The sequence below is a fragment of the Xenopus laevis genome, chromosome 2L (genome assembly GCF_017654675.1).
Source record: "Xenopus laevis strain J_2021 chromosome 2L, Xenopus_laevis_v10.1, whole genome shotgun sequence".
Classification (NCBI taxonomy): Eukaryota; Metazoa; Chordata; class Amphibia; order Anura; family Pipidae; genus Xenopus; species Xenopus laevis.
In genome coordinates, this window is record NC_054373.1 from 121,908,231 (window position 1) to 121,927,608 (window position 19,378).

At 38.5% G+C, this 19,378-nt stretch overlaps 1 protein-coding gene across 1 annotated transcript in view; it reads right to left on the bottom strand.

The window, feature by feature from the left end:
• col4a2.L (collagen, type IV, alpha 2 L homeolog) overlaps nt 1-19,378 on the bottom strand; it is a 118,728-nt gene that overhangs the window by 53,360 nt on the left and 45,990 nt on the right. The window contains exons 5-9 of the mRNA XM_018247204.2: nt 6,162-6,296; nt 6,013-6,057; nt 4,744-4,860; nt 4,213-4,284; nt 482-517 (exon numbers count right to left, since the gene is read on the bottom strand). Coding sequence (XP_018102693.1) covers nt 482-517; nt 4,213-4,284; nt 4,744-4,860; nt 6,013-6,057; nt 6,162-6,296 — 405 coding nt within the window. The remainder of the gene's footprint in view (nt 1-481; nt 518-4,212; nt 4,285-4,743; nt 4,861-6,012; nt 6,058-6,161; nt 6,297-19,378) is intronic.

The window sequence follows — 19,378 nt, forward strand, 5'->3', positions numbered from 1 at the left end:
AAATTAGACTTGGTAATTAATTAAATGGTTAAAAAGGAGTTGGTAAAAAAATGGCCAAAAATTCAATATGGGTTAGAAGGTTATTCATATTCCAAGAATACAGTTGAGAGAAATTGGAAAATATAGCAGGTGGAGTTGTCCCAAAAAAAACTAACTGCCTATTTTGTTTCTAGGGCCTGGGACACCACAAAGTCAAGGCAGCACAGGGTAACCGGAGCTGTGGCTTTGTAATTTAAATTGCCCTAACAGTTAAAAGAAGCTAAATAGCCCTAAAAAGCCACAAACTCACGGCCCCTTAGAATGGAAGGAAGATAAAAGAGGTGGTAAAGCAAAGTATTTAGACCAAAATTCCTGCCCCCATAAAGATATCCAGTATATTCCCCTAATGAAAATATTGCTTCAGAATCAGATTTGTTATCTTAAGGAGATCAATTTTCATATTAAGATTAATAAAAAATGGTACAGAAATGTAATTACTAACCTGAATGCCATTAAAGCCTGGTTCACCAGGATCTCCCTAAGGGGGAAAAAGATTTAAATTAACACAATAACAATGCACAACAATTGATATACATCTGAACACCAAACAAACTATGTTACTATGTTATTTTTATTATTTCTACCCAGCTCACACAACTCTGTGAGGGTTCCTCCTACATTTACCAGCTGAGTCTCATCTGATATGGGGACAAATGAAAAGCTCTTGAAAGCTTAAGAGAAATCATGTACCAAAATGTGATAGCCATACTCTGCATTAGAGATGTCGCGACGTTCGCCATTTTGGGTTCGCCATTGTTGGCGCTTTTTTTTGCCCTCTCACCCCAGACCAGCAGGTACATGGCAGCCAATCAGGAAGCTCTCCCCTGGACCACTCCCCTTCCCTATAAAAACCGAAGCCCTGCAGCGTTTTTTCACTCTGCCTGTGTGTGCTGAAGAGATAGTGTAGGGAGAGAGCTGCTGCCTGTTAGTGATTTCAGGGACAGTTGAAAGTTTGCTGGCTAGTAATCGTTTTGATACTGCTCTGTTATTGGAGGGACAGAAGTCTGCAGGGGTTTGAGGGACATTTAAGCTTAGGTAGCTTTGCTGGCTAGTAATCTACCTTCTACTGCAGTGCTCTGTATGTAGCTGCAGTGGGCAGCTGTCCTGCTTCTGATCTCATCTGCTGACTGCTGCAATAACAGTAGTCCTTGTAAGGACTGCTTTTATTTATTTTTTGTTGTTTTACTACTACTACTACTACTACTACTATAAGAGCCCAGTGCTATTAGTCTAGCAGTGTTGGGGAGTGGGACTGGTGTGCTAATCTGCTGCTCCTAGTAGTTCAGCAGCACCAACTTTAATTTTTTTTTTTTAATATTCATTTTTTTTTTATTTTACTTTTTTTTATTTTACTACCGCTGTAGTAGTGTATAAGTTGACCTTTTAGGCATTATTTGCCCTGTAGGCATTATTTGCACACTGTTTTCTTCAACCCGCCATCGAGCTGTGTGACCTTGTTCACATTCTGTCTAAATATCCATAATATTACCGTCTCCAGAAAAAACACCGGAGTCACTTTTTTCAAGCAGCCATAATATATTTTACGTAATCCGTATCCACCGCTGTAGTAGTGTATACGTTGGCCTTGTAGGCATTATTTGCACACTGTTTTCTTCAACCCGCCATCGAGCTGTGTGACCTTGTTCCCATTCTGTCTAAATATCCATAATATTACCGTCTCCAGAAAAAACACCGGAGTCACTTTTTTCAAGCAGCATTCATATATTTTACGTAATCCGTATCCACCGCTGTAGTAGTGTATACGTTGGCCTTGTAGGCATTATTTGCACACTGTTTTCTTCAACCCGCCATCGAGCTGTGTGACCTTGTTCCCATTCTGTCTAAATATCCATAATATTACCGTCTCCAGAAAAAACACCGGAGTCACTTTTTTTCAAGCAGCATTCATATATTTTACGTAATCCGTATCCACCGCTGTAGTAGTGTATACGTTGGCCTTGTAGGCATTATTTGCACACTGTTTTCTTCAACCCGCCATCGAGCTGTGTGACCTTGTTCCCATTCTGTCTAAATATCCATAATATTACCGTCTCCAGAAAAAACACCGGAGTCACTTTTTTCAAGCAGCATTCATATATTTTACGTTAATCCGTATCCACCGCTGTAGTAGTGTATACGTTGGCCTTGTAGGCATTATTTGCACACTGTTTCTTCAACCCGCCATCGAGCTGTGTGACCTTGTTCCCATTCTGTCTAAATATCCATAATATTACCGTCTCCAGAAAAAACACCGGAGTCACTTTTTTCAAGCAGCATTCATATATTTTACGTAATCCGTATCCACCGCTGTAGTAGTGTATACGTTGGCCTTGTAGGCATTATTTGCACACTGTTTTCTTCAACCCGCCATCGAGCTGTGTGACCTTGTTCCCATTCTTTCTAAATATCCATAATATTACCGTCTCCAGAAAAAACACCGGAGTCACTTTTTTCAAGCAGCATTCATATATTTTACGTAATCCGTATCCACCGCTGTAGTAGTGTATACGTTGGCCTTGTAGGCATTATTTGCACAGTGTTTTCTTCAACCCGCCATCGAGCTGTGTGAGCTTGTTCACATTTTGTCTAAATATTGATAATATTATCGTCTCTAGAAAAACCACTTGAGTTACTTTTTTCAAGCAGCATTCATATATTTTACGTAATCCGTATCCACCGCTGTAGTAGTGTATACGTTGACCTTGTAGGCATTGTTTGCCCAGTTTTTTTGGCCGCAGCCACTGAAGCACAGAGGCCAGAAAAAATATGCCATATAAATGCTGAAAATAGTCATTTTTTGCCATACGTTGACTCAACGTATATGGCAAAAAATGACTATTTTCAGCATTTATATGGCATATTTTTTCTGGCAACTGTGCTTCAGTGGCTGCGACCAAAAAAATGCATATTTTCTGCATTTATATGGCATAATTTTTCTGGCCTCTGTGCTTCAGTGGCTGCAACCAAAAAAATTTATATTTCAGCATTTATATGGCATAATTTTTCTGTCAACTGTGCTTCAGTGGCTGCGACCAAAAAAATGCATGTTTTCTGCATTTATATGGCATAATTTTTCTGGCCTCTGTGCTTCAGTGGCTGCAACCAAAAAAGTTTATATTTTCAGCATTTATATGGCATAATTTTTCTGTCAACTGTGCTTCAGTGGCTGCGACCAAAAAAATGCATATTTTCTGCATTTATATGGCATAATTTTTCTGGCCTCTGTGCTTCAGTGGCTGCAACCAAAAAAATTTATATTTTCAGCATTTATATGGCATAATTTTTCTGGCAACTGTGCTTCAGTGGCTGCGTCCAAAAAAACTGGGCAAACAATGTCTACAAGGTCAACGTATGGCGAAAAATGACTATTTTCAGCATTTATATGGCATATTTTTTCTGGCAACTGTGCTTCAGTGGCTGCGTCCAAAAAAACTGGGCAAACAATGCCTACAAGGTCAACGTATGGCAGTTGTTTAAAGAGAACAGTAGATTACTAGCCAGCAAAGCTACCTAAGCTAAAATGTCCCTCAAATCCCTGCAGACTTCTGTCCCTCCAATACAGAGCAGTATCAAGCAGATTACTAGCCAGCAAACTTACTATCATCTGTCCCTGAAATCACTAACAGCTCTCCCCCTACACTATCTCTTCCAAGCACACACAGGCAGATTTTTCAGATACATTTTTGCCCTTGATCCCCCTCTGGCATGCCACTGTCCAGGTCGTTGCACCCTTTAAACAACTTTAAAATCATTTTTCTGGCCAGAAATGTCTTTTCTAGATGTTAAAGTTCGCCTTCCCATTGAAGTCTATGGGGTTCGCGAACCGTTCGCGAACCGCTCGCGTTTTTGCGCAAGTTCGCGAATATGTTCGCGAACTTTTTTTCCGACGTTCGCTACATCCCTACTCTGCATAGCTACATTCAGTGCACTAAGCGAAGAGATTCTTGGTCTACAAAAATATGTCAACATTACTGGGGCATTATAGAAATGATTATATGGCTGTGGATTTTCTTCTTTATGTACTTATTAAAAAAAACAGGATATCATCTCTGACTTTAAAGTGTTTATGCAACAAGGGAGGCTAGATGTGATATTATACCATTGATTTGAAATGTTACTCTTTCTGTTATTAAGATTTAAAAGCAGGGCAGCTTCTCAAGACAAAAGACTTACTCTAAGTCTGTTTTTCACCTCAATGGATACATGAAATGGTTCTCCTTTTTGGCCTTTGACACCAAATCCACCCTGCAATTTAAACACAGTTTACATTATTGATACAGAATATTCTAATCAGCAGCGTTCCTAGAGGGGGGCGGGCCCTGGTGCGTGATGCGCAGACGGGCCCCACCCCCCTCCGTACGGCGCGATGGGTTGATTTCAGTAAAAAAAATACATTATAAATAACTAATATAAAATACATCTGATTGTAGTTACTTGGCAAGTATTATGAACAGGAGACAGCAAAATATCCAAAATGCCAGATGTCTTATTTAAGCTGTCATTGAGCACCAGGTAAAGCATCATAGACTGATCATTCCTCTCTCATCTCTGTGCTTGATAAAGAGCCAAACTTGGCTTGAGAGGTTGCTACTGCCTTTGATTTTAATTGAATGATGTGTTGCTCATGACCATGATTTCAACAATAGAATTCCATCTATTACTAAGCTGTGCAATAAGGTGTGTACTACATAAATAGTTACTTACAAGAATTCCAGGAGGGCCTCTTGGACCATGTGAGCCCCCATCACCAGCATCACCTTTTGTTCCATTACAACCATCATGACCTGGTTTACCTCTTGAGCCACCCTGACCTGTATGTCCCTGCAGAATTTAAAGACAGACTGTTAGCAGAATAACAAACATGGCACCACCTCACAAAGTAAGGTTCATACATAAAAATTAAATTTGTGTGTTTTTTTAAACAAATTTATTCTATATGAAAAATACCCTATTTCGCCCAGTACTATTGCAAGGTACATTGACATAACTGTTTTGGTAGCGGAATTGTGATAATGCCTCAGACCATCGTAACTTTGGATAAAACCAAGCCAATTGTAGTGCATCTGGCTATAAGCCAGAACACAATTGGTATAGGCACCCTATAGTTGAGTACAACGTTTCCCTGTACCCCCAAACCAACTGCTCTGTGGTGGCAACTACTGTGCTGCCCATATGAAGGGTAATTGCCCCAGTGATACTTTTAGCACAAGGAATTTTAAATACAAAACCCAGATACAAAAAAGAGACAAATTCAGCAATGCCCCAGTCATAACACTTACTGACATCTATAATCTCAAGGCAAAACACATACATACAAAGTCTTTTCTAGCTTCCATGTAGTATGAGAGATAGATAACCTTGCTATCTATGAATGATCAAAGGTGTTCAAGACTCTTTATAGGCCTTCTGTATCTAATTCTCAGGCCCGGATTTGTGGAAAGGCCAACAAAGCACGGGCCTTTGGTGGCAGAATTTTAGGGGGCAGCATGCTGCCCAGCCACACCCACATTGGTTCAAAAACACTGGAGGTGCACAGGAGATACAACCACTTTTTAAATTTCCCCATTGCTCCAGTCCCAATAATGAAAACTTGCACTAATAAAAGGGAGGGGACAGGCGCAAGGGACGGCAGTGGGCCTAGGGGCACCCGCTATGCAAATCTGGCCCTGCTAATTCTATAAACCTTATGCTACAACCAAGAACAGAAGTATACAAACCCGAACTCCCTTTAGTATGTCTCCATTTTCAATTTCTTAAATTCTATAACCTTATGCTACAACCAAGAACTCACAAATAGAAGTATACAAACCTGAACTCCCTTTAGTATGTCTCCATTTCCAATTTCATTTCTTAAATTAACATCTTAAGTATAAGATATCATCAATCATCGACTTATACAAATTACTATACAACCACGTTATGAGCTTGTGTTTTATCAGTAAAACATTAATATGGATGCAATGCATTACTTACAGGTATGCCATCAGCTCCGGAAAAACCTGTAACACCTCTTTGGCCCTTAAATTACAAAACATTAATGTAAACATTTAACAGTCTTTGCTTAAGGGTTATAACTACTGTAGGTCTCATTTTTTGAATAAATAAATATCCTTATCCTTTACCTTGTCTCCAAAGGGTCCAGTCACTCCAGGAAATCCTCGCTCTCCTTTGTCTCCCTTACGTCCCTGGAGACCTGCTATTCCTATGAGTCCTGGTGGGCCAGGGGTACCTTGCGGGCCAAGAGGTCCTGGTTGTCCCTAAAAAAATTAAAAAATATAAAGCATTAGAACTTATTACATTGATTAAAAATGAATATTATGCAATAGTGGTTATAATACATATATTTCCTGCAAAAAAGTATGCAACCTTAAATACATGAGTTTTATAACATCATAAAAAAACTTTAAAAATTATAGTTTATATGGCAACACCACTTGAATGCTAAAATTGGTCAATGCATATCATCTCTGTAAACTCTGTGTAAAAAAAAAAATATATATATATATATATATATATATATATATATATACGGATCCAAAGTTCCACGCACACCGTTTCAAGGAGTAAAAATACTTATTTATTTAGCATACTTGATGCACAAACATCAACGTTTCGGTTCTGGACTTGAACCTTTCTCAAGATGTCTTTCCATATGGAAAGACATCTTGAGAAAGGTTCAAGTCCAGGAACCGAAACGTTGATGTTTGTGCATCAAGTATGCTAAATAAATAAGTAACCGAAACGTTGATGTTTGTGCATCAAGTATGCTAAATAAATAAGTATTTTTACTCCTTGAAACGGTGTGCGTGGAACTTTGGATCCGTATACAAGACAATCTACACACTGCACCCGCATGAGCTATTTATCGACGTGTGCGAGCTTATTGGGAGGCTATATATATATATATATATCCTCTTTACTGTGATGAACAGAAGAAAATGTTCTAAGCAGGCCATAGACGAGCAGAGTTTGTACGATGGACAATCGTTTGTTCGATATGGTCCAAACTGTTACTAACGATTCAGATTAAATAAAGTACTAAAAATAATAAATCAAATGATGTTATGCCCATTAATTGACAGACAGCAATTGAACGAAAATTATGTCTGACAAATTCTAGTGACAGCCATCCATAGATATTGTCCGACAGGCAATACATGCTGACATATTATCGTTAGCCGTCAGAAATCTTCTAACCTGTCCGATCGACTAAATGACCAATCGCCGTGGCAAGAAAAATGTTGGGACAATCCACACATAGTCCGAAAATCATCCGAATCTTAGTTTCATACAATTATATCATTGCGTCTATGGCCAGCTTTAGTTGTGTCACATCCTTTTTTAACTATATCATAAAACAGCAGCAGAGGGAGCTCTCGCTTTATCCATAAGATGTTTGCTAACTGAGGCAGGCTGTAGCAGTTTCATGTTTGATGAAAATATTTTTAGTGGAGTTTGGGAGCAGAAAAAACATAAAAAATGCAAATGACACTAAAAATGTATATTGTGGCAAAATTATTGTATTATTGTATATTAAAATGCTATTTTAATTGGCAATCCAATGGATGTTGGATGCACACAATTGACTTGCACGTGATCAAATGCATGCTCATCGCCACATTTCCGTGGATGCAGATGCTAATTTGTGGCTGCATCATTAGATCATGTACAGTTGCACAACACACATTTCACATTTTTGGAAATACTGCCACATTGTGGATAAAAATGTATTTGTACTGGTGAGAGGGTGAAAAGGACGGCTTCATTTATTAAAGAGTGTGTGTTCTGCACTTTATATGTGGCCTAGAAAGATCTAGTTGGCAGCTGACAATTGCTTGGGATAAAAGTGCAAGAAGTGTTGCCTCATAAACCCACAATGGGTGCTGTTTTCTTGCTCGTTTTCCCTTTCAGTGACCATAATGATTGACTTGTGATAAGAAATCAAAGACAGTAAGGGCTCTAGAACATGGGTGTTTCTGACTACGTTCCCCTGCAGTAGATCTTTCATTCATTTCAATGGGGAATAGCAGGAAGAAATGCAGCCCCTTATTTCAAATGACGCTGGGGGTATAAAAACAAGTATGGGACAGGATGATAGTTTCTTGTAAAACATGCAAATAATGGAGAAGTACTATATGTGGAAAGGAAAACAAGAGGGGGACATAAGAGAAGGTGTATGTAAAAGTAATGAAAAGAAAGGCTAAAGGGAAGGAAGAGGAGAAAGGTAGAGAAGAGAGCAACATAAGAGAAAGTATATGTGCAAGTATAGAAAAGAAAGGCAGGGCGGAAGAAAATATATAACAAGGAGAGAGAGAGAGAGAGAGAGAGAGAGAGAGAGAGAGAGAGAGAAGAGAGAGAGAGAGAGAGAGAGAGAGAGAGGGGGGGGAGGGAGATGCAAAGATGGAAGAGGAAAATGGTGGAAAAAGGAGGAAAAGCAAGAAAAAAGATGTGAAAATATGAAAACTAGTAAAGAGATGGCCATAAGTGGTTTAAGATTTTGGAACTAAGTGGCTTGATCAGTGACAGTGGTCATATTTTGTCTCGAGGTATTATTGACAAAAGTTGTGGGCTTTAATATATTCACTAGTGTATCACTGTTTTAGGAGGGTTCTTTCAGCCACAGTTTTTGGCTCATTTGGCAGCCATGGCCATTATTTAGGGAGGCAAAACAATGTATGTAAAAGAAAACAATGTATTCTGTGTAGTAATATATTCACAATTTTAAACTCTGTCAAGGACATAATTTCCTTTTAATTACAATCTCTTTTTAAACTGATGAACTGCAGCAGGACAATAAGCAGTGACATTCCTTATTGTGTCCCTGGGTAACAATCTGAACTATTAGTTCAAGGAAATGACACAACTGTCAGACTATGTTGTTCCACAGAGGAAACTGTAACTCTAAACAGGGAATATTCAACTCCCAAACCTCAAAGCATCTTTCATTTTTTCCCTTCCAGGCAAAAAAAAAAACTTAAACACACTCGGGTTATGCATATGGTTTAGTAATTAAATGGGGATTAACCCTTTCAGTGACTAGACACTGCTCAGCACACAGTTATACATATGGTTATACATATGGCACTCATTTCAATGTTGTTCATTTATGAAAAAATTCAAATTCACCTAACACAAATCAACGTTTGATATATATATCCTATAAAAACACATTACAAAAACAACGTAGGATACCTTAATTCAATGCAGCAGGACAAACAAATAACAGAACTGTGCACTTTGGGCATTGTAGAATGCATAGGAATTATAGGACAAGTTCTTTATTGATGGGAAACAGCAATTTAACAGTTCACATTAATGTTTATGTAAACTATAGACAGGATGCCCTGCAATAGAGATAAACACTTTCCCTTCTTTCTTTTAGGGGGGGGGTGTTATACTACACTCTGGCTGCCACTGAACTATTAAAGGTGAAGGCCATTGAGAATGGTAAGAAGAACTATTCAATGGCTGGAAACTGTTTTAAAGACAAGATGACTGGTATCAGGACTTAACTGTGGATTTTGAGGTTGTGAACATGTCGTAATTTTGTGTTTCCAAGACTATAAGACAATATCTGCTCTACCTAGCTCCACAGTGGAGCTACAGCAGTGAGCACATGAAAGCTTGGGTTCAAAATGCCAGAGGAGGAAAGTAGACAATCTGCTTCTGCTCTTGCCCTTAAGTTAGCATTCTGATGCTCCGTACATGAGAGAGGCACTGTGTGTATAGAATGGGACTATATTGTGCTCCACTTTCTACCTATTTTGCTGTTGCTTATGACCGCCAAATGGTTAAGCTGAGGAGTTTTTTTTTAGTAAAGGCTCCTGTTGGAATCTGTTTATGGACTGTGCTACACATGTAACCTATACAAAAGAACTAGTAGCAAGTTGTCATGGTTGCATTTCTCTGCTTCGGATTGGCATTTAGAAATCATAATTCCATGGGGTTGCTGGCAGTGACAAGAGAAGTGAACAAAGAAGTGCTAGTATGAAAAATGTTTTGGGATCACTGATCTGTGATGATTTTGAGAGTAATTTTGCAAAGCTGACAAATTACAAGACATCAGTAAAGGAGAAAAATATTACTGCTCCAATAAACTGAGCACATACAAACTTCGATGTCATGGAATGTTGGGTGCCAAATAATTATGGAATTTTCTTTTCTGATTTGCTCAGTGAATGGCTTAGTTTTCCTGCCTGTTCAAGTATGATATTTTGCTGATAATAGGCTTTGTGAATAGATCCATAAAGTGCCAAAACAATAGACTTGCTGTGTTGCATTGCATTTGTCCATCTGCCAGAGGAAGTTCCCTGTATAGGAAGAAAACAAGTCCTGAATTTTTTAGAAAGTGTCACGAACTCTCCTCCATTTTACAGAAAGTACAGAAAGTCTCTGGCTTTGTTTCTCTGTTCTTGAAATTGTCCCTGTCCCTAAAGTTTCAGCCATCTTCTGACCAGAGGAAGGCAAGAAAGCAGTAACTTCTCTGAAAGAAGTGGTACATACATATAAAAACTTGCTAATACATACAGGAGGTAGACACAGTAACTAAAGGACACACTAAGGCTTAAACTAACCCTGATATCATTGACCAGATGGGCAGAATATGTGAACCAGACACTGAATTTCAAAAATATTCTGAAGCACAAACACTTTGTGCTATTTCATTTGTTTTGACATATTAAACATAATTGAGGCAAAGGCAACACTGCACTCAGCTGCAATGAAGCTGGAATTATGGGGAACATCAGTAAAATAAATCTCTTTTATGAACACAAATACAAGAATTACAAGAAATTAATGCTGCAGTGTACAAACCCACCTGTTCATTTTCTTCTGTATTGCTAAATCCTTCAATTTTGATAAGGCAAAGTGAGAACAAGTGAGAGCAAAGTGAGAAAAAGCTGCCTCTGATCAATAAAAGTGGTAAAATCCATTTTTTTAAATGGAAATGAGCAATGTGTTCACCCATACTGACGATGGTGAAGAGAAAAGGTGAGTTCAGGGAGGTGGGGAGGTAGGACTGTTATGATTGGGGCAGGCATGGGGTTCGGAAATGACCCTGCCAGGAATTCTAAGAAAAATGCTAAGGCTAATGTTTTCTACTTGAGTTTCTTAGGGACCTCCATAGTGTTTTTACTATTCCAATAAACTGAGCTCATACTGGTACTACATGCTTATAAATATACCCTGTAATGTTTCTCAAGATAAAATTAAAAAAAAAACGTTCTATGTCACCAAATGGCTTATTTATGACTGCAAGTGCAGCATGCACAGTGCAATTTTAGACACATCAATGTTTCTTAATAAATCTCAATATTCTTTTACCTATAATAGAGCTGTTATTCCCATAATAGCGGCAAATTGGCTGCAAGTTGTGGCAAACATTTTCAGAGTCGGATTGTATCACCTTTGATGCTTAGTTTTAAGGGAGACATATTATTTAAAAAAACAAGACTGTGCCAGTGCATTATAATTAGATAGAGAAGGAATGTGCTTTAGAAAGTTGTGTTTCTGGTTACTTTATTGAAATTTTTTGCAAAAACCCTATTATTCCTGCCCAGCTGTTCCACTTGCTGCTGCTTCCTTTCCCAGGCTGTGCAGGGGAGCCGGCAGCACTCAGCACACTGCATTGTAGGATAGGAACCAATCAGCAGCTAGACTGACCTGATAGGAAACTGAAGCCTGCCTTTGCTTGTGTGACTACAGGGCTGTGATTGGCTATCCCCCACTACTGTGCTTCTGGCAGGGACCGTTAGGGATGTAGCGAACTGTTCGCCGGCGAACTTGTTCGCGTCCGCCGAATGTTCGCGAACGTCGCGCGACGTTCGCATTTTGCGTTCGCGTTCGATTCGAATACAAATCGTTCGACCATTCGACCATTCGAATTCCTTCGACCGCTAAAAATCGAACGATTTCCATTCGTTCGAACGATTGTAAGCATTCGATCGAATGAAAAGCATTTGATCGAATGCTTCAATCGTTCGATTCGAATGAAAATCGTTCGATCGAACGATTAAAATCCTTCGATCGTTCGAATCGAACGATTTTAGCGGGTGTTCGAAGTTCGCGAACTGTTCGCGAACGTTCGCATTTTTTGCCGGTGTTCGCGAACGGCGTTCGCGAACACCAAATCGGCAGTTCGCTACATCCCTAGGGACCGTTAGGACATGCCCACCCTTCATTTGAAACAGGGACCAGAGAACATCTACTGTATAGGGAGCTCCAATAAAGGGGGCATTTTAAAATAATATTAAATTACAGCCAAAAGTAAAACCAGCACAATAGATCTCCTTTAAGATGACGTGTTTGAATCTTGAATGCAAGGTATCTTGAATGCAATCTGGAATGAAAGTGTAGGCAAGCAGATCAACTGATTCTCAGTCTGCGTTTATCTGGAGGCCAAGAATCAGCCCCATCTAACATTAACCTACATGCTATTGAGAGCTAAGTTATGACACAAGCTTCTGTGCTGATCTGCAATATAAATAGCTTATTTTTTACTTAGGCTTTATGAATAGAGCCATAAAGTGCTAAGACAATAGACTTGCTGTTTTGCAGTGCAGTTTCCCATCTCTCAGAGGAAGTTCTCTGGATAGTAGGAAAAAGCTAAAAAATGAATTATGGTAATGTATGTAATGTGAACAGGCAAATAAAAAATCTCAAAATTCAGGTTGCAGAGCAGTTGGTACATCTTATAATGTCTTACACTTGTTTTGACAAAGGGAGCATCAGAAATAGGCACACACGTCTCTGCCAAGCAATTGTTTTGTAGTAGTGAGTGTGGGAGTGTTCTCAGGCATTCACAACGTACCAAACAGATGTTTTTTGTCAGCAGGCGGTAGGCTTTCCAAAAGCTGCAAGTACATCTGTCCTGAGTTTGATATTTGTGAGAACATTCTTTTCTCCCCAAAGTGGTCCCTGCTGAAATTTTGAAGCATGGCCCATAATCAGGATAACAGTGGGATTCTCAAAATAAAAAGTACACGGATGAGTCAGTTGTTGCGGATGTGAAATCCCACTCAGAACTGAGAATGGCCTTAGGCAGATTCTGTTCCCAGAGGACAGGAGCTGAGAATCTCTGTATTATTTATTTCTTTTTGATCCGAGTCTGGAAAAGAGGGTTCTGGCAGAATTGCACATGAAAAACCAACATTTTATTCACTGCAGCATTTGTAATTCAACGTCACAACAAAAGAAAAAGCTACAAATCAAAAGAACTACAGGAATCTGCTGCATCACAGCAGCTTCAATTACCTATGCAACAACAGCAGTCTGAAAGCAGCTGGGCAACCACCTTGTGAAAATACATAACTGAACTCAATAGAACTAGTTACAATACACCTGGTATTTCAGCAGCTCTGAACTGATACAAAGAGGCAAATGGCATCTTAATTCTCTTAATTTTTCTATGGTGCCAATTTTGCAGCCCGTCAGATATTTAACTATTCTAACCACACTAGACTAGTTATCAAGTTTTTACAGCTTTAATTTCACTCATCGTTATAGATTGTTGACATTATAGGGCTATTATTATAAAAGGTGCAACATCTAGTAACCCATAGCAACCAATCAGATCTATACAAGGCAGTAAATGTCTGCTGATTGGTTGGTATAGGTTACTAGCCCTATAGCTAACTGTGCCAGTTTATTGCATTGCAGACTTACTATATAAGCCTATATGGGAATCCTTCTTTTTATAACGAAGCAAATCCAGTACAATATAGCTTTGAACATTAAACATCAAACCAAATTTAACTAAAAAATATACTATAAACAAGTAAGTAAGATGTGAAATATACAGTGCAGTATTTACAGATCTGGATGTAGTTATAAGCTACAGCATTAGATTTACATGGGAAACACACATTGGTTAAATTTCTGAGAATACTTAAAGCCTCCCACAACTTGTTTTTTTAAAGTACATTAGAGGTACCTTTGATCCTGATAACTCACACATGGATCCAATCTTGTTGCTTTCGAGCAGTAACAAGAGCTGAATATATGACATCTTATCCCCCAAATCCCAAATTGACAATGCTAATAAGCATTACATTATTTCTGTTTTCATAAATGCCTCTCCTAGCCCTCCAATAATAGATTTGCAGACAAATAATTTCATCAACATGAATTTTAAAATAATGGGGATCATTCACTGCAGTGTACCATTGACCAGTAAATGCTGCCTGCTGAGTGGTTGCAATAGGCAGACAGACCTGTAACAAGCTTTGCACCTTTTACTATACAGTCTATGGACTATAATCTACTTAATTCACCTATATGTCCTTTCTGTCTCTCATTAGAAAATATAGTTTACATAAGTACATAAATTTCTTTGTGATTAACACTGGCAATTCATAATCTTCTGTCGGCAAAAGGATCATTAAGTAACTTTTTTTCATTATAATGAGCTGACACTTATTTTAAAAGATATCTGTCTTTCCTTTATCACAGGCATATGATGAATCAGTTGTACTGGCTGATACATTAGATAGCTTTAAAGGAAAATTCAACCCTTTAAGAAAAAAACCTGTACCCCCCACCACACGGAGACTCCCCTTCCTCCTCCCCCCAGCCTAACTGCCCCTCTGAGGAAATGCCCATACTTTATACTTACCCCTCGACACAGATTCTGTCGTTGAAGAATCTTCCGGGTCTTCGGCAAGCTGAGTGGGAGATCAGCATGTTGGCACATGCGCAGTTGGAGCAATTTACCAGTTTGCGGCAACTCCATGCCCCGAAACTAACGAAAATTGCAGAACCGCTGGAAGAAGACACGAAGACCTGGAAGATGGCTGAACTCTGATGCCAGAATCTGTGCTGAGGTGTAAGTATAAATTATGAGGCATTTCCCGGGGGGGGGCAGTTAGGCTGGGGGGGAGGAGGAAGGGGTGTCTACATGGGTTGAGGGGGTATGGGTTTTTTCTTAAAGGGTTGAATTCTCCTTTAAGAAGGGGTTGGATGTTTTTTTAGCAAGTGAAGGAATACTGGGTTCTGGAAGATAGCTCATAGTACAAGTTGATCCAGGGAATGGTCATTTTGGAGTCAGGGAGTCAGGAAGGATTATTTTCCCCTCTGATTAACTAGCAGTTAGGCAGTTTAACATAGAGTTAAAAGGTGTCTGGGAAGTGAAAGTTTGGATGGTGTAATTTTCAGTGTTTTGCATGATTATGCATGCCCCGCTATTCTTTAGATGCAATGTACTGTGCCTATTGATCCAGGAGCTAATTCCTGGTCCTGAGGTGGCTGTAGCTCTAGGGTTCAATAGGCACAGCCACAATCATATGAAACAGGAAGGCAGCGGCTGTGAGCACAACTACTGTATATGGAAGTGCAGGGAGCGCATTTTGATGCAAGTACCTTTAATAAATGGTGTTTTACATGCAACTGGCTGCAACTGTGCTTGCAGATGAGTAAATGAGTAAATGTGCTAATTTTTGAAAACTTGTGAAAAAATAATTAATGTAAATGGCTGAAAACGTGCTCAGAAAAGAACATCAGGGCGTTTAGTTTCCTTTCACAAAACAAAAATGCGATCATTATAGTATTGTACTGCTCTCAAGATAAAAATTCATGCCTTTGCACACCATAGTTTAGTATCAGAGGGCTTCTTTCATTCATTAAGACGACACAAATGATTTAATTCTTCCATAATTCTGCCTTTATTTCACCCATCATAGCTCTCTTTGTGCCAGTGCTGCAGACATTTCTCATCTGAGCTGAAATCTATTCTTATAAGCAGAGTTATAACTTTTGTTACTTATGGTATGTCCAAAATGAGTGCCACTGTCTTTAAACTTTGTATTACTAAGAAAGCTTGAAATAGTGGAGTATGTTAACAACATAACAATTGCAGAAGTCTTTTTGTTCTGTACAAGTGATTTTTGATGCCAAATAATGAAAATCATAATGGGCACGAACCCACAGGTGCAATATAAATGATTTGCAACTTCACAATCTCATTACATGCTACTTTGCAATTACAATTTAGTGAAAAGAACTTGTTGGCATTGTACAGTTGATTTAATGGCCGTACAAATTCACAGATCAGTAACAGCTTGTAAGAGTCTGTTGAGAGCAATGGGAGGAATGTTTGAGTCACACAAGTCAGTGGCACGCAGAAGCACACTGTGTACTATGTGAATTATATTTTTTTTAAAAATCGCTGATAAATTTAACAGATAGAACCCAATTCATATGCTTCAGTGTAATTTTAAAATATATTGCTGGATAAGGTTATTCAAGTATGATTTTTATGAGTGATAGCACAGTTACACCAGATGGACCCAACATTCAGTAAGAACAGCTGGAATAATATAAATGCATCCATTGGATCTAATTAAGTGTTATTTACCCAGACTGGAAAGAATATGTCATCACTCTTGGGCAATGAGCAAGTGACACTGGGGTGGTCACCCCTGCCTGTAAGTAGACTGGATAAAGCGGTTGCCAAAACTGATAGCTGTAAATTGTCACGTGTTTACATTTAATGCTTGACACTATGTACTATTTATGGGTGCTGTTGCTTTGCTGTTGGCAATGTTTTTCCTGTCCTGGACATGCTTAAATCTTCTATGTAGAAATCATGAAGTATGTAGGGTAGGGCATGCATAGATGGGTGTTACATTTGTAACTCTTTCCTGGCAGGGATTCTTTTGAGTCAGAACTGAACAATGCATGGCTACAGAGTTTGCTATGTGTGAGTTTTAAGTTGCAATTTTAAAATAAAGAGCAGAGTTTAGAGCTTAATAATTAAAACTCAACCACATTCTATTGATTCCTATGGGATTGTTTAGAACCATATTTATCAAATGATGTGTTCTAACTTTGACCCATTGTTAAATATAATTCAAAAAATCCTATAGGAATGCATAGAACATGGTGCATTTTTTAAATTAAACTCAACTCACATTTTTATAAATTTACCCCGAATGTTGAGAAGAAGAATACTAATCTGTCTGTGAAAGTGCATAATTTCACAATATTCATCATTCTGCTTTTGTTCCATAATACTCCATATCGCTTAGCAATGTCCTGAATGCAAATTATAATTACCAGTGGTTTTTACACCGACCACTTTGATACAAACAGTAAGGGGCAGATTTATCAAGGGTTGAATTTCGAAGTACAAAAAACTTCGAAAGCCGACCATCGCATTAAAAAACTTTGAATTAGAATATCGAATTTGAAGTTTTTTCAACAAATTTGGCAATCCTGCGGTCGAAATAAAAATCGCTTGATAGAACGATTAAATTGTTCGAAACAAACGATTCGAAAGATTTTAGCGATCGATCGAAGGATTTTTATTCGATGTGTATAGTGTTGTAGAAGGTCCCCATAGGCTAACATAGCACTTCGGCAGGTTTAATTTGGCGAAGTATTGAAGTCGAAGTTTTTTTAAAGAGACAGTACTTCGATTATTGAATGGTTGAATATTCAAACTATTTTACCTCAAATCGAATTCGAAGTCGAAGTCATAGTATCCTATTCGATGGTTGAAGTATCCAAAAAATTACTTCGAATTTTTTTACTTTGAAAATTCCCTCGAATTCACTTCGACCCTTAGTAAATCTGCCCCTTTAAGTTCTCAGGAACAGTTCATTTGGTGCATCTGAGCAACATATATTTATACATCTCAGTTATCAGTAAGTGTAAAAACGAGCATGGAAGTCAGAACCTGAAGCCATAACATGTCTTCCTTTTAAGGTTGTCAGTATGAAAAGATAGTTGGTTTGGTAATCTTAATTCCAGTTATTATTATTATTTGTTATTTAGCCAATTAACTTGCATGTATTTTTTGGAGTGTCGGAGGAAAACCAGAGTACCCAGAGTAAACCAGCTCAGGCAAAATGAGAATGCTGGATTCGCTAAAGAGTGCCATAAATTACCAATGTTGTTGGATGGACTTGGGAGCTTTTTGGCCTTTTTTTTTACATATCCCAGATGTGTACGCGCTGAGGCCTTAATGGGTGCCAAATTGCAACATTAGAACTCATCCACAGAGCACTTGTGCCCATGAGCTGTGTGTTGCACCCAGCACAATGTGCAAAGAGCAGAACTATGGGTGCAACACTGCCCTGTACTTAGTTCCTGCCACAGGCATGCAGTCAGTAAATACAGGCACCTCTCTGTGTCTTGCACCTATAACACTATTCCCGTAAATAACAAGTCAAGGCAGGTCAACCTGCTGAAATGCTTTCTGTCAAAACATTCCGTTCATTATTCAAAAACAGTTAAATACAAAAACATCAACACCTCTTTCACATTAACTTCTCAAGTGGAATCTTCAAAGTAAATACCCACAAGTAGACCCTTCTATTTCAGATTAATCTACTAATACCCAGCAGGGCATATTAGGGGTCATGTATAATGCAAACACAGTGTGCAAATCACAAAGAAAGAAACCACCATAGTCCATGTTTTTGCAATTACTACACTGGGTTCTTCATTGTGTTAAACTGGCCATAGATGTAAAGATGTTTAAGAGATCCAATCGTTATGGTGAGACCACGATTACCTCGAAATGATCGTTGAAATATACGATGTGTCCATCAACTAAAAAGACCATTTCAGACAATATTGCCAGCAAAACTGAAGAGTAGCTGCCTGCTTGGCCCTGCAAACATAGATAGATTGTACTGGGACCGATAAAGATTTTCAAACCTGGCTGATTAATTTCCTGACAGATGTCGGGCGAAAAATCGTAAGATGTACAATCGTTCGAAACCCACTAACTGCACGATAATTTGATGGATTGGTCAGAATAACTGTTTTCTTCTAGTGATGGGCGAATTTATTATTCCCGCGATTCGCCACTGGCGAATAAATTCGTGTAACCGCCGTAAACATTCGCAGGCTTCAAAAAAATGCACGCACTTTTTTTGGACGCCAGCACATTTTCCCCAGCATCAAAAACCAGACGCCAGCACAGTTTCACATATTTTTTGCCATTTCGCGAATTTTGTGAATTTTTCGGTGAAGCGAAACGTCCCAAATTCGCCCATCACTAGTTTCTTCCTTTCAGATATTTCCCCTGATCTAACATTCCATCACAGTTATGACATTAACGTCATATTCCTTTACGAGGTCTTTCACCTGTGCCCTTAACTGAATTTTTACATTCAAGCATATTTTCCAATTACTTTGCAAGTTCATTGGAAACATCTGTGAGTGTTACATGTAAGGCCCGCCTGTTTTCTGTAATAAAATGTGACTAGTGTTACTGGGATTCATTTTAAATAATAAATGTATTTCTAATGTAGATTACAATAAATTATTATCACAAATATATTTGTAATGTAATTTGTATCTCTCTTATAAAAATCCTTAACTAAAAACTATG